Below are 23,934 nucleotides of genomic sequence, written 5' to 3'. Positions count from 1 at the left end.
TAGAATTGAGAATTCCAGTTCTGCAGCAGCCATGATGAAACCTTGAACCAAGTGGTCTTCATGCTGGTTTAATTAATTCCCCCCCCCCCCACTGGCTTCATCAGGGTGGCTCTGCCCATTGCCAGCAACCAGCAACCCTGACAGAAAAAAGGGAAGGTGTATGGTTCAGTAGAAGATTATCTGCTTTACAAGCAGAAGGTCCCAGGTTCATTCTCTGTCATCTCCTGGTACAGCTAGGAGAGACTCCCTGGAGGAAACCTTCAGCAGCCACTTCCAAGTCAATGTAGACAATATTGAACTAGAGAGATGGACCGATTTGGTACCAGGCAGTTCCCTACAATGCTTTAGTGGGGGATGAAATTCTATCTAGCACAAGGTGAACACTGCTACCTGGACAGGCAAGCCACCTACTTGTTTGGTCTGAACTTCAATTTACTGACCCTCAAGCAGTAAATGACCAAGCTTTAAGCTGGTTCAATAATTCTACTTCATCACCTGAATCAGATTTAAAAGGTAAACAGAGCTGGATGACATATTGACGACACCTCACCCCAAATCTCCAAATGAGTTCACTGTCTTCATATATTAAATAGTGGGGGTGGGAAAGATGGGATCCTGTGGCACACCACAGCAGAGAAACCAAAACAGAGCTAAGCAGTAGTCCCCCAGCATCAACTTTTGGAAGTTTTCATCCAGTGGGAATAGCTTTCCAAGATGGATACCATGACTGATAGTAGCAGAAACTGCTGAGAGGCTTGGGGGTGATACAGCCTCACCCCAAACACCCACACCCACATATTTCTTTTGGCATAGGTCAGAGGGTCCAGTCTTCATATGTTCAGTGCCCAAGTCTGAAACTCATTTGAAATGCATATGGTAAGGTCATATTTGAGGAAGAAGGCAACAAAACCTTGTTTCAAGTAGCTCTGCACTATGATAGTCATGTGTAATTTTAAGGCCCATATTAAATGTAGTACAGTCAGAAGGAATTCTATTTAAAGACTAGCTCTTTAGCTGGGGCTCATTATTTCTTGCTTCAGACACTTTGCAACCTCTGCTCTTTCTTCCTGAAGGTTTATTATTATTATTATTATTTTTAAAAAGTCTCTAGCTCAGGGATCCCTTTCTCTGGATTTTTTTAAAACAAGAAACCAAAAAACCAGGGCAATCAATATCAATTACACTGCACCTTATTGGAAAAAAACAGTTTCCTTAGTGATCAGTAATATTTTTAATTACCAGACTAATTGTTTTAGTTCCCTTAGCTAGGTCTTTAATCCCTTAAGTGTGCTAAGATAAAGTTTCATTAGTGTAGTAGTTGCTGGGGTGAAGCAATGGAGATATTAAAGCTATGGAACAAACCTAGTTTCTTTTTCTGAACTGGTCTTTAGGTACAAATTGGCCTGATGCACACTGGGATCAAACTGATTTGTATTATGCTTGGAACTTAACTCAAAGAAATTCATGGGAGAAATTCTACGGACTGCAATAAGGATGGGTGCATTTCCATGTCACTCCCATATGTGTTCACTCTTGTCTGTTCCTTTCCCATTTCTGCATTAATATTTAAATATATAATATGATGGAAATTCATAATTTAAATAAGCACTTCTAAACATATTTCTCCCATAGCGTGTATGCAAAATATATTGTGATACATTCTTTGAATGAAGAACTGTGTTTGAAAATTTTTGAAGCATGAAAGTACATTGATAGCAGACCAGGTTAGTTCAAATTAGATTTTTTCAAGCACCCGTGAAACAGAATAAATCAAAGTATATCACCGTTGCAAAGTTACACATGGTCAAGTTCCACCGAATCAGTGGAGCTTCACTATGACCCAGTTCACGTGTAATACCAAATGATGGTTTTATGTTGCATGAGTGAGAGTCATGTATTCAAGCCTAACTTGTCAAATGTTCTAACTCAAGGGCAAAAAGGAAAAAAAAGTTAGCTAAAGGGGGTGGAGAGAAAGAGAGAGGTGAAGAGAGTGTGAGCTTGAGAGCTGTATAATCCTCCTAAAATGGTACACATTTCTGTTCCAAGGCAGGGATCCATCTTGGCGCAGAATGATGCAATTCACACCTTTGCTGTGTTGCATTTGGTTGCTCATGTCTGCCAAGCCTCTTGGACTAATGAGATTCCTCTGTATCTGTAGGCTGCTTGCTTTCCTCTTTCTCTGCCCCCTTTCCTAGCAGTTTAGATAAGTCTGCTGCTCCTTCTGCTGTGCTTTTGCTAAGTAGGTTTTGTGAGGAGTCACGTTAAGCAAGCATGATGTTCCTTGGATGCTTCGATGCTGTAGCCAAATGCTGATGTTGCTTGATGTTGTGAAGAGAGAGAGCGGGGGGTGGACTTTCAATCCACACTTTTGGCTCCTTTCCTCTTTAAAGGATTTGTTCCCGGTTCACTTTTAATTCAAGAGCAGATGGCTTACCAGTGGCAAATTACAGGTGCTTGGCTGACCTTGGCTGTCATCCTGTGCACATTGTGAGGATGGCAACCCCCACACCCTAACACTGCAGCAAGGAAGGGAGCTGTTCCTATCTTCTAGCAGTAATTAATAACTGAACTGCATCATACCAGATGTGGTGTTTAGGAGAGTTTAACCCCCCCTTTCAAAGTGGCTTGGAGACAGTGCAAGAGTTGCTATTCTTGTGTGTGATTAGCTTTCTTGGCACAAACTTTCATGATAGGAGAATAGAAAACTGTCTTATACTGAGTCAATCTATTGGTTCATCTAGCTCAGTAGAAGAAGAAGAGGAGTTTGGATTTGATATCCCACCTTTCACTCCCTTTAAGGGGTCTCAAAGCGGCTAACATTCTCCTTTCCCTTCCTCCCCCACAACAAACACTCTGTGAGGTGAGTGGGGCTGAGAGACTTCAGAGAAGTGTGACTAGCCCAAGGTCACCCAGCAGCTGCATGTGGAGGAGCGGGGAATCGAACCCGGTTCACCAGATTACGAGTCTACCGCTCTTAATCACTACACCACACTGGCTCTCTGTTTGCATTGACTGGCATCAGCTTTCTCTGGTTACAGGCAGTGGACACTCTAGGGCAGGCATCTCCAAACTCAGCCCTCCAGATGTTTTGGGACTACAACTCCCATCATCCCTAGCTAACAGGACCAGTGGTCAGGGATGATGGGAATTGTAGTCCCAAAACATCTGGAGGGCCGAGTTTGGGGATGCCCGCTCTAGGGTCTTCTGCATGGAAAGCAGCTGTTCTACCACAGAGCTACAGCTCTTCCTCTAATTTCATGTGAGCACTCCTTCTGCAGTAATGGAGTAAGTAAATCATTGTTTGATAAAATAGGATCCCTGCTATCACTAAAAAAGCCAGGTTGGATTGGAAAGCTCATCTCCCTGCATCATTTCTCTTAGGACAGCTTACGCTACACAAAAAAAGTCTGACGCACCTCATAATCAATGTTCAAGTCATCCGAATCTCCCTTGGTTCGGAAATGCTGCATATACTTGTCCACCGTGAAGTTCACCTGCTTATTGAATCGCTCGATGAGGACCGAGTGCCAGTGTTGGTCATCCAGGAGGCTGCCCAAGGTGACGGATGTGTGACTGTTGCTGAAACGCAGCTTGGCATCTCCTGCAGGGGCAGTGAAAAGACACAAATTGCAATTGACCCATCGATTCTAAGTCTCCGGTACCATGCTTCTGAAATGATTAGCAGCTAATACGTTTTGACTGGTGCATGTATGCAGCCTTGACTTGGCCACCACCCCATGCAGAGAAGCACCAGCAATATCATTATCAAGAGCACAAGATAATATCACCAAGGCAACTATCGGTAAACAGACAATAAACATCTACAAAAATGGCAAAAGTAGTTTCTTTCCAAAATAGGTTTTATCTGAAACAATTGCAAATGCAGTAATAAAGAGTCCACTTGTGATATGCCCCATCTTTGTTCTAAAATAGTGTTCAGGGCACCTTACAAAAATTCCACTCATGCCTACAATATATGCATACACACACACACACACACACGGAGAACCTAAAACTGTATTTTAAGAAGCAGCCAATAATCAACAGAACCATTACAGAAGGATTAAAATGATCATGTAGTGCAGAAATCATGGGTGACTAGACTGGTTGGGTCCCCATGACTTCCTGTAAAGTGTGCCATTTTCTCTCACATAGTAGGACCCTACAAGCAGATTAGCACAGGGGAATAAGTCCTTTGGGTATTCCAGCCCCAAATCATGTACAGTTTTATAGGCCAATCTAGAGCTTTTATTGTAGTGACAAACATACTGGCAGCCAGTAGAGATCTTGAAGAACCAGCAAAATATGATTACTGTGGTCAGTCCCCATCAATAAATTGACCATGTATATTGGTTCAGTTGTGACAAGCCAATCAGCATTTCTATTTTGTACTCCCTCACCATCACTGTTACATGCTTTACATTGCTTCCACATTCCTGACACGTAAGAGCAAAAAAGCAGAATGACCTGGTGCTGCCACAGGACTAAGGAATGGGAAACAAACCCTAATTCACACTTTCTGAACCAATATGTGTTGTGAAATGTTCAACATGTTTTGCATCACAAACACACACACACAGCTGATAGAGAAATTACAAAACTTAGTGTTGTATTCAATGTAGCTGTATGGTTGGGGTATGTATGTACAGTCCCTGGGCACTTTTCTTCCAAGGAAATATTGGTGGCTCTTGACTTCAAAATGTTTGTCCATTCCTTCAGACCTAATGCATAGAACTTCAGCCTAAATGGCCTCCCTCTCTTTGTAAAATCAATGGGATATTCTGAACTCTCTCATGAAAAGCAGAGTGACTAATAGTGTCAAAGAACTCTGTTTAAAACTTGCTTTCAACAACGGATATTTTACAATTGTAATGCACTAATCTCCTTTAGGTATAGGAATAATAGGCATAATTTCCAATGAAAAAATAAGAAAGAAAGAGATTATCTGAGGACAAAGCATGTTAATGGGTTTATGTAACAAGGGGAAAGCTCTTGAAAGTTGTCACAAACATAATTAATCAGAAAAGGGAAGATGAGAAAAGGCTTTAAAAAAACTAATTCTCCTTTTAATGCTTTTTGCTCAGTCTCTTCAGATGAAAATAAAATCTACTTAAATATAGCACATATCAACTGATCATAGAATCAGATGTCACCTCAGTTTAACCTAGACTAGGGTTGCAATCCTACACACACTAGCTGTGAGTCAGTCACTCTGAATGGGATGTGTTAGATTGCATCTAAAGGTTCAAATCTTATATACACAACTGGAGTAAGCCACACTGAACATAGTGGGACTCACTTCTGAGTAAATATACACAAGTATAGATCAGGGTTGGCATAGGGTAGACTGTGGTCCATTGATGAACCATTAACCAATTTTTGGTAGACTATATACCATATTTACGTGAATTCAATGCACCATTGAATCTAATGCACACCTCAATTTTCAAAACCTTGAAACCAAAAAAGTATTTTCTGGCGCCATCAAATCTAATACGCACCCTAATTTTCAAGATATAATTTGGCCAAAAAAGAAATGCATTACATTTGAGTAAATACGGTAGTTGTTGAGTTTATTGCAAATAATGCTAGTTGATGTGGCAAAACACTTAATGTTCTCAAACTAGAGAGCATTTTCAGGATACTTAAATGGACTTGGCCTGTTACGTGTAAAATCCCCTCTTTAAAAATTTAATAAACTTTGGTAACTATTGGGATTCTATTTCTTTTAAGTGCCCACTATGAACTTTATTGAATTTAAGAGTGTGCTACAGGCATCCCCAACCTGCAGCCCTCCAGATGTTTTGGCCTACAACTCCCATGATCCCTAGCTCATGGGACCAGTGGTCAGGAATGATGGGAATTGTAGTCCAAAACATCTGGAGGGCTGAAGGTTGGGGATGCCCGTTTTACCATCTTTGCAAATCTTCACACTAGGGCAAGGATGAGGGTGAGGTGCACAACTATTTGCAGATAAATCTGACCTGGTTCTCTGTGATGGAGTAGGTGCTAATTCATACATGGATTATCTTCTCTCACATCAAAGCATTGTTGCAGTTTTGCTATTACTACTGTTTGAGAGTTGAAAATGTCTGTTTTTTATGTTTATGTTTTGTCTGTTGTTTCTTTTGCTTAACATGAAATTTCACAGAAAACTATTAGACTCTTTCTTAAGCGAAACATCTGAACAATTTCATGAGAAATAATTGGAACTTTGAGAAGAAATTTCTAGTGGTGGGATGATAGGTTACATGTGCCCATGCTGTTGGTGAAGCATTCCCCATTAATTTATAAGTGGCAAAATGTTAATGTACATAAAAAAGGCCCCAGAGCAGGCCTTCAGAGCTTGTAGCCTACTATGCTAAACTGCAGAAGTAAAACTGCAAAAGGAAAAGCCTTGTTCTGCTGTCTACCTGCCAAATTGGAGAAGTAGGCACTGGGGGCTATCAAGCACTCAACAGGTCACAACACAAGGTTGGTAGGCTGCATTTGGCTTTATGAATCACTAGTTATGTAGGCATGCCTAGAATTCACCCATCTAAAAATACAGATTGAGAAATATTATTAGTTGCTGCCTTAACTTTAGCAAGCTTGTCACTATGCAAGATGTGTGTCTTCCGGTAAGGAAACTTCTTATGAGAAAGCACTATTGTGCAGAAGAACTAATATGATGAAATTCATTTTGTTATTTTCAAATGTGTCTCTAACATATACTGCCTTGGTTCTTGCTATGTATTGTTACAATCTGTCTAGTGCTCTTTTGCCACCCACAATCTTCCTCCTACTTGCCTGATGCCCCTTATTCATTTTGTCATTTTAGAATTTGATCTGTTTTCTAAGGAGAGAGAGAGAGAGAGAGAGAGAGAGAGAGAGAGAGAGAGATCGCTATGCAATGATGTTTTAAAATAATTTCCATCCATGTCTCTGATTAAGGGAATTTTAGGCCTGGGGGTCAAATGCATCCTTAATGGACCTTGGGACTCTCGTCAGGCCACACTCCCTCTTCTCTGAGCCATATCCCTCACTAGCCCTGCTTTGCATCCTTAGTTTTTGGGGGGTTTCTTTTGCCAGGCTGTCCTTGAGCTCTGATAACACTTCTCGCTTGCCTGGATGGAAGACAGATAGGGATGTGTCAGTGTGAAGAAACGAGTCTATTTCAAAGATGTTAAATTCACATTTGTTATTATGACAACTTTTGCCTCTGATCCCACCCACCAATGGTTTGTACACAAACACACACACAGAAAGAGAGAGAGAACCAAATGAGGTCCTCAGCCTGAAAAATGTTCCTGCCCCTGGGATATAATTTAATTTTTTAAGATAAATCAAATATCTTTAATACGGTCAGTGACCAGGAAGTAATTTATAAAAATATGACATTAAAAGTAGTATTGTGCTACAAATAACAGTATAAATATGGCCAATTCACAGAATTGGTGCTTATATTTATGACCAGGTTTCGACTTTTAAAGTTTTAAAAATTCAATTCAGGTGTCGCTACTGTTTATTATCGTTCCTTCGACGTTTACAATTTGAACTCCGTTGTTGACGTCATTGCTCGTCTTATTCTTGTTGCAATGTAACAGTACATATATAGTATAACAGATCAGGAAAACCATTGCAGAAGACAAAATCCTTTATTTCTGAAGTAGGAGAATGTGGCTCAGGAAATATCACATGATACTGAATTATTATGATTTAACCACAAGAGACAGCTCTCTTAGCTGACAATAATGAACAGTTGCACTAGGTTTACATTTCAAAAGGAAGGAAGAAACAAGAACCAGAAATAGGAAAATAGGAAGGGTTTATTATTGTTGTTACTGTTATTGTTTCTCCTTGGGGAACCTGATGCTGTCTTTATGCTTCACATGAACTCTTTTTCTATACACTCCAGACATTTACTCCAGGCTTTCTTATTTTCCTTGCTTGATTGCATACCGATAGCTGAATGCAGCACACACAGCTAACGCACCTCGCCCAAGGCAGGGGTTCAATTACAGGGAATCAAAGACCTGTTTTCTGCGTGGACAGAGATGACCCAGCGCAGTGAAGAGCTGCCGCAGCTGTGAAATGAATCCTTGAAGTGGACAGATGGGCAGGAGCACAACCTCTGAAATGATCATCTGAGAAAAGAATCATCTTCTAACCAAAAGGAGGGAGGGAAGGAAAAAGCTTTGGTGGGCAACACAATTGAATCCTTGCAAACTTGTCTGTTTTAAAGAGTAGGGAACAGAAGCAAGTCTACCAGCTGTTAGTGGCTTTAGTTCATTAACTATTTGTCTCTTAACAGATTAATCTGATAGCTAATTCATGAGAATAAATAAGAGTTGCCCAAACCTGACTCTAAGAATATATAACAAATAGATCTGGATGAATACCAAACACAAGGAATCACCAATTATGGCTATGCAACCACATCTGTAGCAGGAGGAATGCTCTATACAGGCAACTCCCAATTTATGTGGAGGGTTATGTTCCAAGGCACTGTGTGTTTAAGTGAAATTGTGTATATTTGAAACATCTTTGAAAAAACACCTCATTCCACCCCCTTCCCCCTTCTGCCCCTTTTGGTGATGTTTTTGGGTCACTTACAAGTTTGGCACGATGTGAGCATGCACAGTTGTGCACATATTGGACACACCAAAAATGGTTGCTTTTTGGTCTCCCTTGTCCTTCCCAGTAAGCAACAGTGCCCCTTCTGCTGCAAAGCTAGCATTGCATTTCTGCCACACCAGGAGAGCCACTTTGGGGTGTGGCATATTCCAGTTGATGTCCTTGGAAGTATGACATCATTCGGGAGAAATGCCTTCCTGTCATCTATTACCTAAATTCGGCAAAATGTCCAGGAATATCTGGATGTATGGCAGCCCAAGTCAGCAGTGTCGTTCTTGCTGATTTACCTTAAAAATAGCTAAGAAACTTTGTTTTTTGTGATTTTGGCAAAAAGCTCAACAAGTTTGGGCAAAACTTAACAAAAAAAAAAAAGACAACCCTACTATTACCTCCTTACATCCTTGGCACCACCTAGTCCCTAGAGATAATTCTCTATATATGCCTAAGCACACTGAGGTGATGGAGAAATTACATTGTGGTTTGAGGACCCGATCCCCACTTTGAGGAATAAAGGCACGTGGACACAGTGTATAAGGTTAATGGGCAAGAAAAGGCCACAACTTTATTGATTACAGCAAGTGAGAAGGTATTGGCTTAGGCATTGGACCACAGAAGATTGACTCCACCCACTCGGAGAGGGGTGAGCCAAAAGAGGGGTTATCTACCAGTAGGGGGAGCCTGTTGATGCTAATACAACTATAAGCTCTCCCCTGATGTCACCGAGGGTCATGCCATGGCTCCCCGCCACACAGGCATCAGACAGGATCCACAACCGCCGGATTCCTTTAATGGAATACCCAAATTTGAAGGGGTAGGCAATGGCCACACCTTGCCCTTCCATACACCAACAACACATTCCAATGCCTAACCACCACCCGAGCCCAAGAGGCTCACCGCCAATACCCTCACAGCTGTAACCAATCCCTAATACTGCTGACGATGTTACCTAGCCAAATGTCATTCCCCCGATCTGAAAGATGAACCCCGTCATCCCGGAACAAGGCCTGATCGCCTATCCGGATATCATCATGAGAGATAACTAGGCCATTCATAAAACGCACTTTGTGGGCAATCACACGATTTAAGAGTTTCCTGGATTTCTCAATGGCCATAATGCCATTTGGCACCGCGCCAAACCATTCTCTTTAGGAGCGAAGACCAGAACAAGGTTGTTCTGGGACATAAAACAACAAGTTTGTCCAAGTCTTTTTTCATGTTCCACAACAAGTCCACATTCTTTCTGCTGACGAGGTCATTCTCCCCCAGCTGAAGGATAAGGATGTCAGGGGGACCAAACACAGCAACTCTTTCTTTCAGCAATGGCATGAGTTCCTCACATTGTTAATCAAATGACTGTGGCATGCATACTTTTTATTGAAATCTTTTGGATTTCTAAAGGCAGGGCTAGAATGAGGTTCCACTGCAAATTTTAGAGAGGGAAAATTGATCCTATTGAATAAATAATACTGCTATTGCCCCAAGAATGTCACATAAATCATTATTGCCTTTCTAAAATACTAGTTTCTCTGTGCTTCTGCTGTTTGCAGAACAATCTCAAAATGAATCAAATGATCAAAGCCTTAAAGAAATCATATTTCCTAACAAGCTGACAGGCTAACAAGCCAATTTTTATTGATTTTCTGTAATGAACATATGCTGAAGCAGACCATGTATAAAAGCAGCTAAGGAGATTTGCAATGATACAATCTAAGCAAATCAACCTGCATCAAAGAGAAAGCATACCACGTGTAGGTTAAGAAGCAGCGAATAGGTAAGGAAGCGGCCAGCTACCTATGGAGAAGGCACAGCTAAGTGGAGTCAAATGAAATCTGTGTCTGCCTCCAGATTAATGTCATTCAGGCAGCAGGACTGAAAGGAAAACACCTCTAAATAGGTAATCCAGTGCATAGTTAAGCACATTTAAGGTTGCCGTCTTTGAGCAGCGGGATTCAATCTCATGGAACTGTTGAATAAACATGCTTTAGGACTGTGCTCCATGTCACACTGAGTAAAAGAGATCTCGCAATCCGCAACTGTGTGCTGGATTTTCCCAGAAACTACTTGTCATGCACTTGTTATCTGTTCTTCCAAGGCTGAAGTCCTATGCACACTTATTTCGGAGAAAGCCTAGCGAGAGGTAGAACTGCCTTAATTTGCTCATGTCTATTCCACACACAACCCTCTGAAAACCTGTTAATTCCCCATTTGCAACTTAATGTGTGATTTAAACAAACACATACACAATTTCATTTTAAAAACTGCTTACAATTTCATACAGTGGTCCTAGGGCTGCTTTTTATTTTGTATTTATCTTTCGGTTTGTGGTTTCCATGCTTAGAGCAGCTAGTAAGCAGGTTGAAAATTGCTCCTAAAATGGTCTAGGAAGCAAGCATACATCCTTGCATGCTTTGGCTTAGTAGATGGCCACAACCATCTTTTCCCCCATAGGCATTATTTAGTAAATTTGTATCCAACTTTTCTATCCAAAGGCTCCCAGGGGCAGCAAACACAAACATGATAAAATGCAATTAAAAAGCCACACAAACTTATTTAAAATATTCAGAGACAATTAAAAGCATCTAAAAAAATCACATACTCCTGGCAGCTGAAAATGTCAAGGGACAGCACATATCTGTCATTTAATGCCTAGGTAAACATTAATGTTTTACCACCACCCAGAAGGCTCTATCATGAGTCAACTCCAAATGGACATTACACAGCAGCATTGCCACCAACAGTCACAAGACCCAAGATGTTTAATATTGAAAAAAAGTAGTTTCTTAGGCTGGTGTGTCTAGAGCTGTTTAGAGCTTTACACACAATGACTAAGATACTGTGTTGGGTCAGGTCACTTCTGTCAGCCAGTGCAATACTTCCATACTTATCAATTAGAATGACATGCGGTCTCTTCTTGGACCACTGAACTGCACTAAAGTCACTGTGCTTTTTGGTTGTACCTAGCAGCTGGGAAATGGTAAAGTTAACAGAAATAATAAAGAGCAGATCACATCATTCATATTCTGAAGGGGTATAGATTCTGGAGCATGCCAACCCACACATTGCTTCAGGAAGTATGGACTTGGCAGCTTAGTTCCAGACTGCATAGCATACCACCCTCAAATCCAGCCCCCATCCCTAAGTGAATAGGGATACTTATTTCAGAGTATTACATTAACATACTGCTCATCTTACTGATTTCCATGGGACACCAACTACACAATCAGGCAAAGAACTTCAGCCAAGGAATTTGATTTGAACATAGCACATAGATTGATGAGAACTTCTTGAAGATATCAGAAATAACTGATGGCCAGAACATTGCAGGTAATTTGCAAACGTTAGTTGTAGGTAGTTAACATGCAAGTTATGTTCATGGGCATAAACAGATGTCAAAATGCAGTAGGCTAACACAGCACACCCAAAAGCTCAATTAATGGCAGCTGTAGTATTATTTTATAGCATCTGCAGAGTGCAGATCATGTAGGGAGCCAATAGATGTATAACTTGTAAAGAACCGGCTCTGTGCTGAAGCTCAGGGGGCTGGGTCAGCTAGCATGTTACCTGCCACAGTGCTTACATATAGATATGCCATCTATACAGCAAGAGTGCTTAGGACATACCCCTTCAAAACTCAGAACCATATTTTAACAAATTATTTAAAAAACAACAACATAATATGTATGTCAATAGATTACTCAACTTCTCCCAACTCTTTTTGACCAACCTGTCCTTAGAATTGGCAGATTTAAGGAAAGGATGATGATGAAGATGATAACAACAACCGCCATGCTGAAAAATATGCCGAAATGTTTGAACATACCCAAGTTGATGTGCAAAGAGAGCTTCCCTTTCTGCAGCTCCAGTGTAATATAATCTCCACGCTGCCCTTCTCCGTGAAATAGGACCCCATCTCCCTGCATGCTCTTGAACTTCAGGGAAACAACATCTTTGAAGGTGCTCATCAGTTTTTGGTTGAACCTGTAAAGGAGGGAGCTCCTCCCATCAAAGTCGGCAATATCCGATTCTACAGAGGAAAGAAAGCAAGTAAACATTAAACAGGAAGGATCAATATTTATGTACAGGTGTCCAGAGCAAAGCCCTCCCCTGGCAGCTTGCAAAAGATAATTAAAAACTTTAAATCAATGTTTGAAATGCAAATGAAATGAACCAGTTTAAAAAATAAAATAGAAGACTCACAGCATTTGTAGCAAAACATAATTTGAAACAAAGTCATTTAAAATAATTAGGCCATGTGTACTTATTTTGGGAGGGACGTGGGTGGCGCTGTGGGTTAAACCACAGAGCCTAGGGCTTGCTGATCAGAAGGTTGGCGGTTCGAATCCCCACGACGGGGTGAGCTCCCATTGCTCAGTCCCTGCTCCTGCCAACCTAGCAGTTCGAAAGCACGTCAAAGTGAAAGTAGACAAATAGGTACCGCTCCGGCGGGAAGGTAAATGGCATTTCCGTGCACTGCTCTGGTTCGCCAGAAGTGGCTTAGCCATACTGGCCACATGACCCAGAAGCTGGCTCCCTTGGCCAGTAAAACGAGATGAGTTGAGCGCTACAACCCCAGAGTTGTCCATGACTGGACCTAACGGTCAGGGGTCCCTTTACCTTTACTTATTTTGGGAGAGAGTTCCAAAGCTGAGGCCACTTCTGAAAAGTCTCTCTAGCACCTGTGTCTCTAATTCATTTTGATGGTGGACTGATGAGGAGAAGCTCAGAGGCATGTTTCCATGGGTGTTGGTGGTTTGTCAAACACCCTGTTCAAGCCATTTGCGGAGAGATGCTAAAAATCCTTGTCAGAACCCCTGCTAGTTGATTGGCACAGTTGTTTACCACAATCCCCAGCACCCCATCTGGACCAGAGGCTTTACTGGGATTCACCGCCCTCAACGCAGCTTTCACTTCATGGTCATATAGAATGAATGGCTGAGAGTTTATAGGCTGGAGGGCAGGAGCTACTATACCTGATCTTTTAACCTCATAACGGGAGAAGAAAATATTCAGCTCCTCTGCCGATGAGTCATCAGCCTTAACTGTGTTCCTCGTATTGCCCTTATAGTTGGTTAGGTGCTGCAGTCCCTGCCACACTTGTTTTATGTTGTTATCGGCTAAGCAATTCTCCACTTGAAGCTTGTGTTGTTGTTTTGCCACCTTAATGCCTTTCCTGAGCTTTGTTCTTGCCCCTCTGTATATATCTATGTTCCCTGCCTTAAAGGCAGAGTCGCGGGCTTTCAAGAGTGACCTTACTTCAGCAGTCATCCTGGGTTTACAGTTCCCATACAAAACAGGTCTCAAAAGCAACTCAACAGAATAAAATACAGATAAAATATACAAAAAAATACAATGTGAAGCCATGTAGAATAACAGAATTCCAAAAATGTTTCCCCAACAGCAAAAATAATGGCAAGTTCTACTGCACCCCATAATGAGATGAGCACCACAGTATAGGCTAACGTAACTACCAAATGCCTGAATAAGTAAAAATATTTTAACCTGGTGTCTAATTGCAACAATGATGGCACCAGACATGTTTTCCTTGGGTCAGTAATCCACAAAACTATTGTATGATGTTCATATGTCTCTTCAAGTTGAAGCGAATGGCTTCAAGTTACAAGAAAGGAGTTTCCAGCTAAACATCAGGAATAACTTTCTGACAGTAAGAGCTGATCGACAGTGGACCGACTCCCCTTTTTTGGAGGTTTTTAAGCAGAGGTTGGATGGCCATCTGTCACGGATGCTCTAGCTGAGATTCCTGCATTACAGGATGTTGGACTACATGATACCAGGGTCCCTTCCAACTCAATGATTCTATTATTGTTCTAGGCATCCCTTTCAAAAAAAAGGTCGTTACCTGAGCCACATATAGATAATGAATCTTAATCTGAGCCATATATCATTAGGTTAACATTTGAGAACATTTCCTTTACACAAAGTGAGCTGTTAGGGGTGCTGGGACATCTCCTAGCATAGCCTAATTAGAGTGTGACTCATGTTGGAAGATTCCAGTTAGACAAAAGGAAATACTACTTCACGTCCTGCATACTTAACCTACAGAATGTGTTACCACAAAGCATAGTGATGACCAATAAAATATAATTGGAAAAAGCCCTTGGTGATGACCACTGGCTTGGATGGCTTTAAAAGGGGATTGGACAAGGTAATGGAAGATAATGATATCAATGACTACAATATTGTAGGAAGCATAAGAGAGAGGAAAGGATGCTGAACTAGATGAGTGTTTGGTCTGATCCAGCAGGGCTCTTGTATGTTCATTACAATCCTACCTTGGTTCTCGAAAAGCCTTGGCACTCAGATGTTTTGGCTTTCGAAAGCTGAAAACCCGGAAGTAAATGTTCTGGTTTTCGAACACAGCTTCTGATTGAGTACAGGAAGCTCCTGCAGACAATCAGAAGCCGCACCTTAGTTTTCAAATGGTTTCGAGAGTTGAACGGACTCTGGGAATGGATTGAGTTCAAGAACCAAGGTTCCACTGTAGTTCTTAAGTAAGGAATCCCTAAATTAAAATCTTGCCTGTCCACCAACTTAATACATAGCCTTAGGCAACATGCTACCTCTCACTCCCAGTCCCAATCTGCAGTATGTGGACTTCTCTTGCCTTTCTCATGTATAGATCACGAGCTCATGTTTGGCAAAGGTCTTTGAATACTCTACAATGCTAAAAATCAGTATCCTCACATGGGTGAATTGTTAATGCACAAATTGGACAGGCCATGTCTTCACCAACTTTTTCTTCTGATGTTTGTGGTGGCATGTGCAAAACTGTGTGAACTTCTGCACAAAAGCATTTCTTTGCAATGATAGCTGCAGCCACATCAAGTCACATAATGCCCCAGCCTTCTCCCTTTAGCAGCTATATTTGACATCAACTTCTCAGAATTCATAAAGATACAAAACCTTGATCCTATTATCTGATTTGGTAGAACTGAGGCACAGCAGCCATCTAGAATAAGATAATTTCAATACTACATGGTCAAGCCTACAAATCTTTAGGGATTCCGTAGTCTTTGAAAATATTTGTGCATTCAAGTTCAGTGTCAAATCAGTATATTCTGCTGCCTGAAGCAGAGACCAAATGGTGACCATCCCTTGACCTATTTAAAGAGGGCCATCTCTTTAAAAAGCCATCCTGCACCATTCAGATACAAATTCTGGCCTTTTTTTATTCCCCACTCATGGTGGCACCTGAATCAGGATGCATCCTCCCCTCGCATGGCAGGTCTTACCCAGCCTATGACTGTGTAAATACTGTACCTTTAAAACACACTTGAAGCATATTACTTCCCTCAGTGAGTTCTGGGTCAGTAGTTACAGTTCCCAGCAACGCTTAAACCACGGTGTCCCAGATTCTTGAGGGAATGAGGGCTGTGAATGTGCTTTAAAGGCGCACACAATCTAAATTATTACTGCTTTGAAACAATACATCCACATCTTTTTTTTCAGACTGCCTTCTTGCTCTTCTAAGATGCAATTATGATATTAACCAGTACAATCTTTGTGCTTTTTGCATCACATTCAATCTTCTGGTGCTTATTCCCTATTTGTTTTTCTTAACACTCTGCTTACCCAACCCCTCACTCCAGCAAAAAGATAAAATAAAATCCATCAGTTGGTGACTGGTTATTTCCAAATGAGAGGGAAAATGAAAATAATCCCCCTGATACTGACAAGGAATAAGTTGTGGTTTTCCTGCACCATACCAGTGAGAATTGTCATTTTTCATTTCAAGGCAGAGAAAGGGTTTTAGTGAGCCGATTCTGATTCAAAATAAGGTGAATGGCACCAGCCTGACTTACTGTGGGAGAAATTCAATTCACATTTAAAGGTGAGCTTACCTAAACTGACCATGTGTACCAAAACACAACCACCCCTTGAAATTTGCACTTCTGCAAGTTTCGCAACACAGTTTTCCAGCCAAATAATGTCTTCATACAACTAGGGCAGAGGTCAGCAAACTTTTTCAGCAGAGGACCAGTCCACTGTCACTCAGACCTTGTGGGGGGCTGGACTATATTTTGTGGGGGGAAATTGAACGAATTCCTATGCCCCATAAATAACACTTTAAATAAAACCACACATTCTACTCATGTAAAAACACGCTGATTCTCAGACTGTCCGCGGGCCGGATTTAGAAGGTGATCTGGCCCCCGGGCCTTAGCTTGCCTACCCATGCTAGCTAAACAGGGCTGCCTTCAGCTGTCTTCTAAAAGTCAGATAGTTGTTTATTTCCTTGACATCTGATGGAAGGGTGTTCCACAGGGCGGGCGCCACTACTGAGAAGGCCCTCTATCTGGTTCCCTGTGGCTTCACTTCTCGCAGTGAGGGAAGGCCATTGGAGCTGGACCTCAGTGTCCGGGCTGCACGATGGGGGCCCAAGTGTTGTTGTTGTTATCATTGTTGTTTGTCCCAGTAATTTCTCTGGGAAAACCCATTTTTTATTGCTGAATCAGAGGAAATGACAATCCACAGAAAATCCAATTGCTGTGTGCTCTGATTCAGTGGTAAAATATGGGGTTTCCCAGGGAAACCAAAACTGGCCAATTTGCCCATCCCTACGAAGGGGTAGTGGGAATTAAATGCAGAAATGCAATGTCTGCCCAATGACAAGGCAGAGAAGAGCTTCCTATAAACCAAAGTTGGAGTGGGGTTAACTCTACTACATGTTTTAATGGTTTGTTGTTACTTGGCAACGGCATATTGTGTATGTTCTCATCCTTCTGTATACATGGATTCAGTAGAGCAGCATTGTCATGTGGTGGGGGAGTACATTATGTCAGACTTCTGCTCCACTGTTGACATGAAATCTGTGGGGGAATGAAGAACCCTAAGCAAAACAAACAGATGACACCTACAAAGCTAGCACTCGTGACATTCAGAAGTCATCAGTGACAGTTTGCATGACAACAAATCACTGGCTTCTACTTAAACATAATAAGAACTTCTTACATGTCAAAAACCATACACTTCATGCAGTTTGGAGATGAAGCAAAGCTTAAAAAGATGACTTTCTGAAAAGAAAAAAAATGGCATCAACTCCCATTAAGGGAGTGGAAATCAGAAATTTATTGTGACAAAGCGGGGAGGACCATTGGAACACTTAGGCAAAGTGTACAGAAGTAGAAACAAGTGTGACCTGCAAGATATGTGTGTGTGTGTGTGTCAGAATATACTCACCTCCTAGCCGGAGTGTTCCTGTTCAGGTTGACAGCCAGCCAACTGTGCCTTCCTCACAGATATTATAAGCACTTCTAGTCCCCCTTCCCTAATTTTTATTTTCCAACTGGAGCTCAACATTTTGTGGCCACTGAGGATGCTCAGACCTCGCTGGGGATTTTTGGGTGTGGAGTGGGGAGTTCCCCTCGGGCTTTTCAGACCTAGCGTTAGCAGCCAACATGGTGGGATGATCACAGGTCTCAGGAGTTCTACTGCAACTAAGGCATGACTTTGATACTAACGATGGTCTGTGATATTTTGTCAATCCCCCCACAAAGTAGCTGTACCTCATGAACACTCCAGGTCACACTCCAGGATCCCTGCAATGTCCCAGAGGATACTCAGATTTCTGGCATCCCTAAAGGTATTGCCATAGGTTTCTTGTTCAACCAGGCTAATCCCAATAGTTACTTTAGCCATTTTCTCTTACTCTGCTATGAAGACTTCAGCTATCACTGCTTTCAGTTCATAAGCATTTCTCTCCAGTACATTAATTTTATCTTATGGCATGAAAGACACAATCAGTGCAGGAAAAGAAGAGGTAGGATAAGGGAGGTTTGCACAATCATTTTCTCCAAAAGCATAATATGAAAGCACAAGGTGAAGTCAGGCTTCCTAACTTCTGAAAGCAAAGAGTTTCCTGCAGTCCTTGAATTGTAATGCTCTTCCCCTCCCCTTCTCTTTCTCTCTCTCCCTTACATACACTTCTTCCTAGTCAGTTAGCAGAATTTATGCTGGATTGTGCTGATGCTTTTAGACTACTATGTAAGTTGTAGAATACAATCAGCATTTGAAGTGTGGCCATCAATCTCTTCCCATTAAAAAAAAAATGCTGCCATTGGTCAGCAGAATTTGCCAGTGATAAAGTTAACAAGACCTTTCTGAAATGTAATGATAACCTGTTTTCCCTCCAGGCATCCCAAACAATCAGCTTGCCATTTGTCTCCACTTGTCCTCTGATATAACTCTGGCTGTTTGTCTTGTCATCATGATCAGATTGCTGTTTGGGATTAGGGAGTAAATGGTTTCTGCATTTGTTCTGTATATAGTCTTGTTGGCCAGGTTTTCTTTTCTGTTCTTTTCTTTTTACTTTAACACAGAAAACAAAATGATATGTTATCCTAGAAAATCTATAGCCTTGTTCAGGCAATTCAAGATTGTATGGAGCAATAAATAGAGTGCATGCAAGGCACGCTGGCCCCACCCCAAAAGTTCTGCCAGCCCTCCTCCCGCATTATCCATCTGCTGTCAATAAACGGGAAGCCTCTTGAATGCATGCAGGCTCCCCTGTGAACCAAAATAACAAGGAGAGTATTGGGGCCACGGTGAGTGGGTAGACCTAGTGCATATGGCTCCCCTCTCTCTTTAGTTAATCTTAATTGAGTGTTGGGAATAACACCAAAGGGTGTTGCAGAAAGAAAGAGAGAAAGAGAGAAAGAAAGAAAGAAAGAAAGAAAGAAAGAAAGAAAGAAAGAAAGAAAAGCAACATGAGCAAATTTTGCAACTGTCCCTCAGATAAGCAGCTGAACTCTGGATGATATGCTCCATTCTAAGACAACTATAGTGCAATACTACTACTACTACTACTACTACTACTACTACTGCATTATACTTATTATTATAATACTTATTATTATTATTGCAGCACCATCTGTGTACATGACACTTTACAAAAAACTGATTTGAAAGGTTCATGTTGCAAGGACCCTATAACCTAAAAACGAATATAGGAAAAGACAGGAAAGGGAGGGGAAGGAGAAGAACACATAATTATATCATCTGTATGTATTTACTCTTACTGGCAGATTGGTGTATGAACCAAGTAACCAAAAGCTCAATTGAAAAAAAGTAAGCGTTGAAGAAGCATTTGAAGGAAATAAGGGGAACAATTGCACGGAGGGCTTGTGAGAAACAATTTCATGCATAAGGGCAGAGTTTGTTTCATGAGACCCTAGGGGAACTGATAGAGTTGGATGGATGAAAGTAATAGGCAAATAATGTTGGGGATGTGGTTTAAGTGCAGAGAGTAAAGAGGGGCAAGACCACAGAGAGTTTGACAGAGGAAGCCTGCGTACATTTTTAAAGAAAGGGTGTCATGTGGTCAGAACAATGGGAGAGGTCCACAATTTTTGCATGGAACTGTTGAAACCAGGCGAGTAAGCAGATCAAGGTGAGATAATGGGAGACTAGGAAGACAAAATGTCAGAAGGCTAAAAAGACATTGGTGGTAGTTTTTGCTGAGAGAGTAGAGAGGAGAGCTACATTTTTGTAATAGAAGTAATGTGATTCGGTGTCAGGGGCTCGGGAGCAGGAGCACAGGGGAGAGAGGAAATGGAGAGCGAAGGGGAAGAATCCGAGGGCAGCGTAGGGGAGTATGACAGTGACCCGAGAGATTCCATGAGCTTCTCCAGCGAATCAGAAGATTCCCAGAAGGGGGCGCCGATGGTCAGGGCAAGGGGGGTCCCAGGGGGGACGCACCAGAAACAAGGAGCCAGCGGGGACCCCCAAAGCAGCAGCGGGGGATCAGGACCAGTTTCCCCACCAGAGCGTAGTGGGGGGGAAGAGTCACATGTGTCAGGACCAGCGTCTCCTCCAGCGGGGAGAGAAGATGAGTCAGGGCTGACCACGCCTCCATCGGAGAGTGGGGGAACGGAGGGGAGGTCAGTTGCAGCTAGCCTCCCCGAAGGGGGAAGCAGTGACAGCAGCAGTGAAACGGTCAGGAGGAAAGTTGCCGGCTGGGCGCACACGCCAAGTTCAAATGTACAGGCGCGAGGGACAGCAGGAGACCCGGATTGGGAACCAGCTCCTAAAGCCCGCCGGAGGGAGGGGGAAGACTCAGGGGATTCAGCATCAGAAGAGTCTAGAAAGGGTGAGACCCTGACGGACAGGCGGAACCAGAGGAGGAAAGAGCAGAGGAAGAGGTGGAGCAAGGCTAGAGTCTTAAACTGGTGTCTGGGGGGAGGAGATTCAGACGGAGCTTCAGCGGTCTAGAGTTTGAGACATAGAGCTGCACGCTGCGGCTGTGGAAGTGAAACTGAACTTCAATAAAGACCTTCGTACTTAACAACGAAGCGGCGTTGGTCCTTTGTGAGCTGGGATCTCGGGCAGCTCTGACATTCGGTAATGGTCATAATATGGAAGAAAAGGAGAGAAAGGATACAAGCAAGGCTTCGTGCCTGATTAACAAAGTGGGTGGTGATGTTGCCAATGGTTGAAGAGAGTGAATAAGAAAATGAAAGCTTGGAAGGAAATATTATAATTTTGGTGTTGGGCATATTGATCTTGAGATTCCGATGACACATCCATGCAAAAATGTCAGATCAATACTTGCGGTTTCGATCACTGTTCATCTTGATCAATACATTTCAGATTGGTTGTCTACTGCATAAGTATATAGGGCTTTTTAAGCAAAATGACATGACATGATCAGGAGAGGGTGCATCTAATGAAACACATGCTTTGATTTTACCCTTGGTGTTCTAATGAGACACTTAACTCAAAGCCCTGTTCTCCTGGCTTTGCTCCTAAACAAACGGTAACAGCTTGGCAGTCACCCAACTGCTCTTCTAATTAATTCACAATCAGGTTCCCTTTTATTCCCTTGTCCAGCTCATCACTTTTCATTTTCTGTGCTCTTGAGATTTAAAGAAAGGAAAAAGCCAGCAGACTCTGAAATATCTCTAGTGGGAGAGACCTCACAGTTCCTGCAGTCCATACTAGGGTTATGTCCAGTTTCGTCACAATTGCTCTCTAGATATACAAAAGGTTTTGGCCATGTTATAGAGCAGGGGTGGGGAATATCTTCCAACTACCCCTATCCACTACCACCCTGTGGGCTATTTTGATAGGCGAACAAAGCTGTCAGCCACCTGACAGCACAATGGTGCCCAACGTATTTTTTCCCCTCTTTGTAGATGCTGCTTGAGGGGAACAACTTTTGTATTGTTGGCTTGTAAACACCAACCCCAGTCTGCTTTTTGTTAGCACTGATCAGCTATGGGTGCTGAGATCAAGCCCACTTTAGGTAGTGAGTGGCTGCACTATGCAGTTCACCATCAGGAACTCATTTGCAGAGATGATTCCAGAGACTTGTTGTTGGTGCCAATCAGCTGACTGGTGTTGACAGCAAGTCCTGCTTGCCAGGAAGGAATAAGGAGTGTGCTAAGACTCTGATTGTTCCTTGACAGTCATGTCCATACTTGCCCCAAACCTGACATTATGTATGACACCTGTCTAGACCCTGAGGAGCAGTTGCAGTAACAGGAGACATCTGCCCCCTGATGTTTTATATACCCTTCCCTGACTTCTCCTGCTCGGAAGTCACTGCTGCTATTCCTGCTTCATGCTCCTCCTGGTTTTAGGGGACAGTAGGGAGGATGATGTGGGGAGTGTACTGACCCATCTGCAGGCTGAAAAGCCTCTTCTTCTGCCACATCTAGAGCGTCTTCCTCCATCTCAAACTGACCTGACTCTTTCTCTCCAACCCTGTCCTGGCTCCTGCCTTGCGAGCGGCATCAAACCCCATAAATTGTTGGTCCCCTCTCTTGGGTCACTCTCCTGGTCCCCTGTCCCCACCACGCACTTCAGAATCCTGTTAGTCTGTGACAACATCAGACACTTTTTTGGGTGGGAACAGCATGGGTCACCTTAAAAAAGAGAGAGAGAGGCACTTTGATGCACTAGATATGTCACTAGTCCTGTTCTACCAGGAAACACTGGAATACAGAAAGATTCTAGATGTACTTCCAGCTTGCCTCCAGCCAAAGGACTTACTTCTGTTATTATTGGGGGTTTTTTTTGCAAAGCTTTCCTCAAACCTTTCACCTCCTGCTAATGTTACCAAATATTTGCACTCTGCAGTAATATTATTTGCTCATCCACAATCCTTCTGCCCTTGTTTCCCCTTCTATTTCCTCTTCTTTGACAACATTAGGCTGTCAGATACAAGACTTTCCTCTTATTTTAGCCCTGAAAGCAACAATAAAGAATATGTGGAGATCAAGAATCATTAGTCCTCTAAGTTAAAAAAATAAATACCTATCCCTTTAGCATAGCCTGACTGACCTTTTGTAAAAATCCTTCCTTTGAAGAAGGCAGAGAGGAAAGGGAACAGGCAATAGGAGTATATTGAAGCAGATTATTCTCTGCTGCTCAGCACAACACAGTCTCTTCACAAAAAAGCAGGACATAAAAGGATCATAAAAAGAGCTGGATCAGGCCAATGTGAACTGCCCTGAGACCTACGGGTATAGAGCAGTATACATATTTTAATCTTCATCATCATCATCTAGTCCAGCATCCTGTTCTCACAGTGGCCAACCAGATGCCTGTAGGAAACCTGCAAGGAGGGTCTAAGCATGAGAGCCCACTCCCCTCCTGGGGCTTTCAAGAAACTGGTTTTCAGAAACATTACTGCTTCTAACCATGGAGGCAGGGCATAACCATCATGGCTAGTAGTCGATGATGGCCATTGTTGTTGTTTAGTCATTTAGTCATGTCCGTCTCTTCGTGACCCCATGGACCAGGGCAGCCCAGGCACTTCTGTCTTCCACTGCCTCCCGCAGTTTGGTCAGACTCATGTTTGTAGCTTCGAGAACACTGTCCAACCATCTCGTCCTCTGTCGTCCCCTTCTCCTTGTGCCCTTCATCTTTCCCAACATCAGGGTCTTTTCCAGGGAGTCTTCTCTTCTCATGAGGTGGCCAAAGTATTGGAGCCTCAGCTTCAGGATCTGTCCTTCCAGTGAGCACTCAGGGCTGATTTCCTTCAGAATGGATAGGTCTGATCTTCTTGCAGTCTATGGGACTCTCAAGAGTCTCCTCCAGCACCATAATTCAAAAGCATCAATTCTTCGGCTATCAGCCTTCTTTATGGTCCAGCTCTCACTTCCATACTTCACTACTGGGAAAACCATGGCTTTAACTATATGGACCTTTGTTGATGGCCTTAGCCTCTGTGAATTTGTCTAATCCTCTTTAAAACTGTTCAAGTTGGCTTCCCTACACCCCACACACGCACACTTGCCAACAGTGGACCCTGGGGGAGACAAGAACTCAAGACTACTAAGGCATTTTCATAACCTA

The 23,934-nt window shown here is 42.5% G+C and overlaps 1 protein-coding gene across 2 annotated transcripts in view; it reads right to left on the bottom strand.

The window, feature by feature from the left end:
* The window catches only part of CNTNAP5 (contactin associated protein family member 5), a 311,049-nt gene that overhangs the window by 157,821 nt on the left and 129,294 nt on the right, over window positions 1–23,934 (bottom strand). For both annotated transcript variants that reach the window (XM_083584551.1, XM_083584552.1), the window contains 2 exons: window positions 12,437–12,640; window positions 3,417–3,601 (listed from right to left, as the gene is read on the bottom strand). In XM_083584551.1, the coding sequence (XP_083440677.1) occupies window positions 3,417–3,601; window positions 12,437–12,640 (389 nt within the window). The remainder of the gene's footprint in view (window positions 1–3,416; window positions 3,602–12,436; window positions 12,641–23,934) is intronic.

The sequence above is a fragment of the Podarcis filfolensis genome (genome assembly GCF_964270895.1).
Source record: "Podarcis filfolensis genome assembly, chromosome: 1".
NCBI classification, from domain to species: Eukaryota; Metazoa; Chordata; class Lepidosauria; order Squamata; family Lacertidae; genus Podarcis; species Podarcis filfolensis.
Note: the sequence above shows the minus strand (reverse complement) of the source record. Positions and strands in the feature narration are given on the sequence as shown.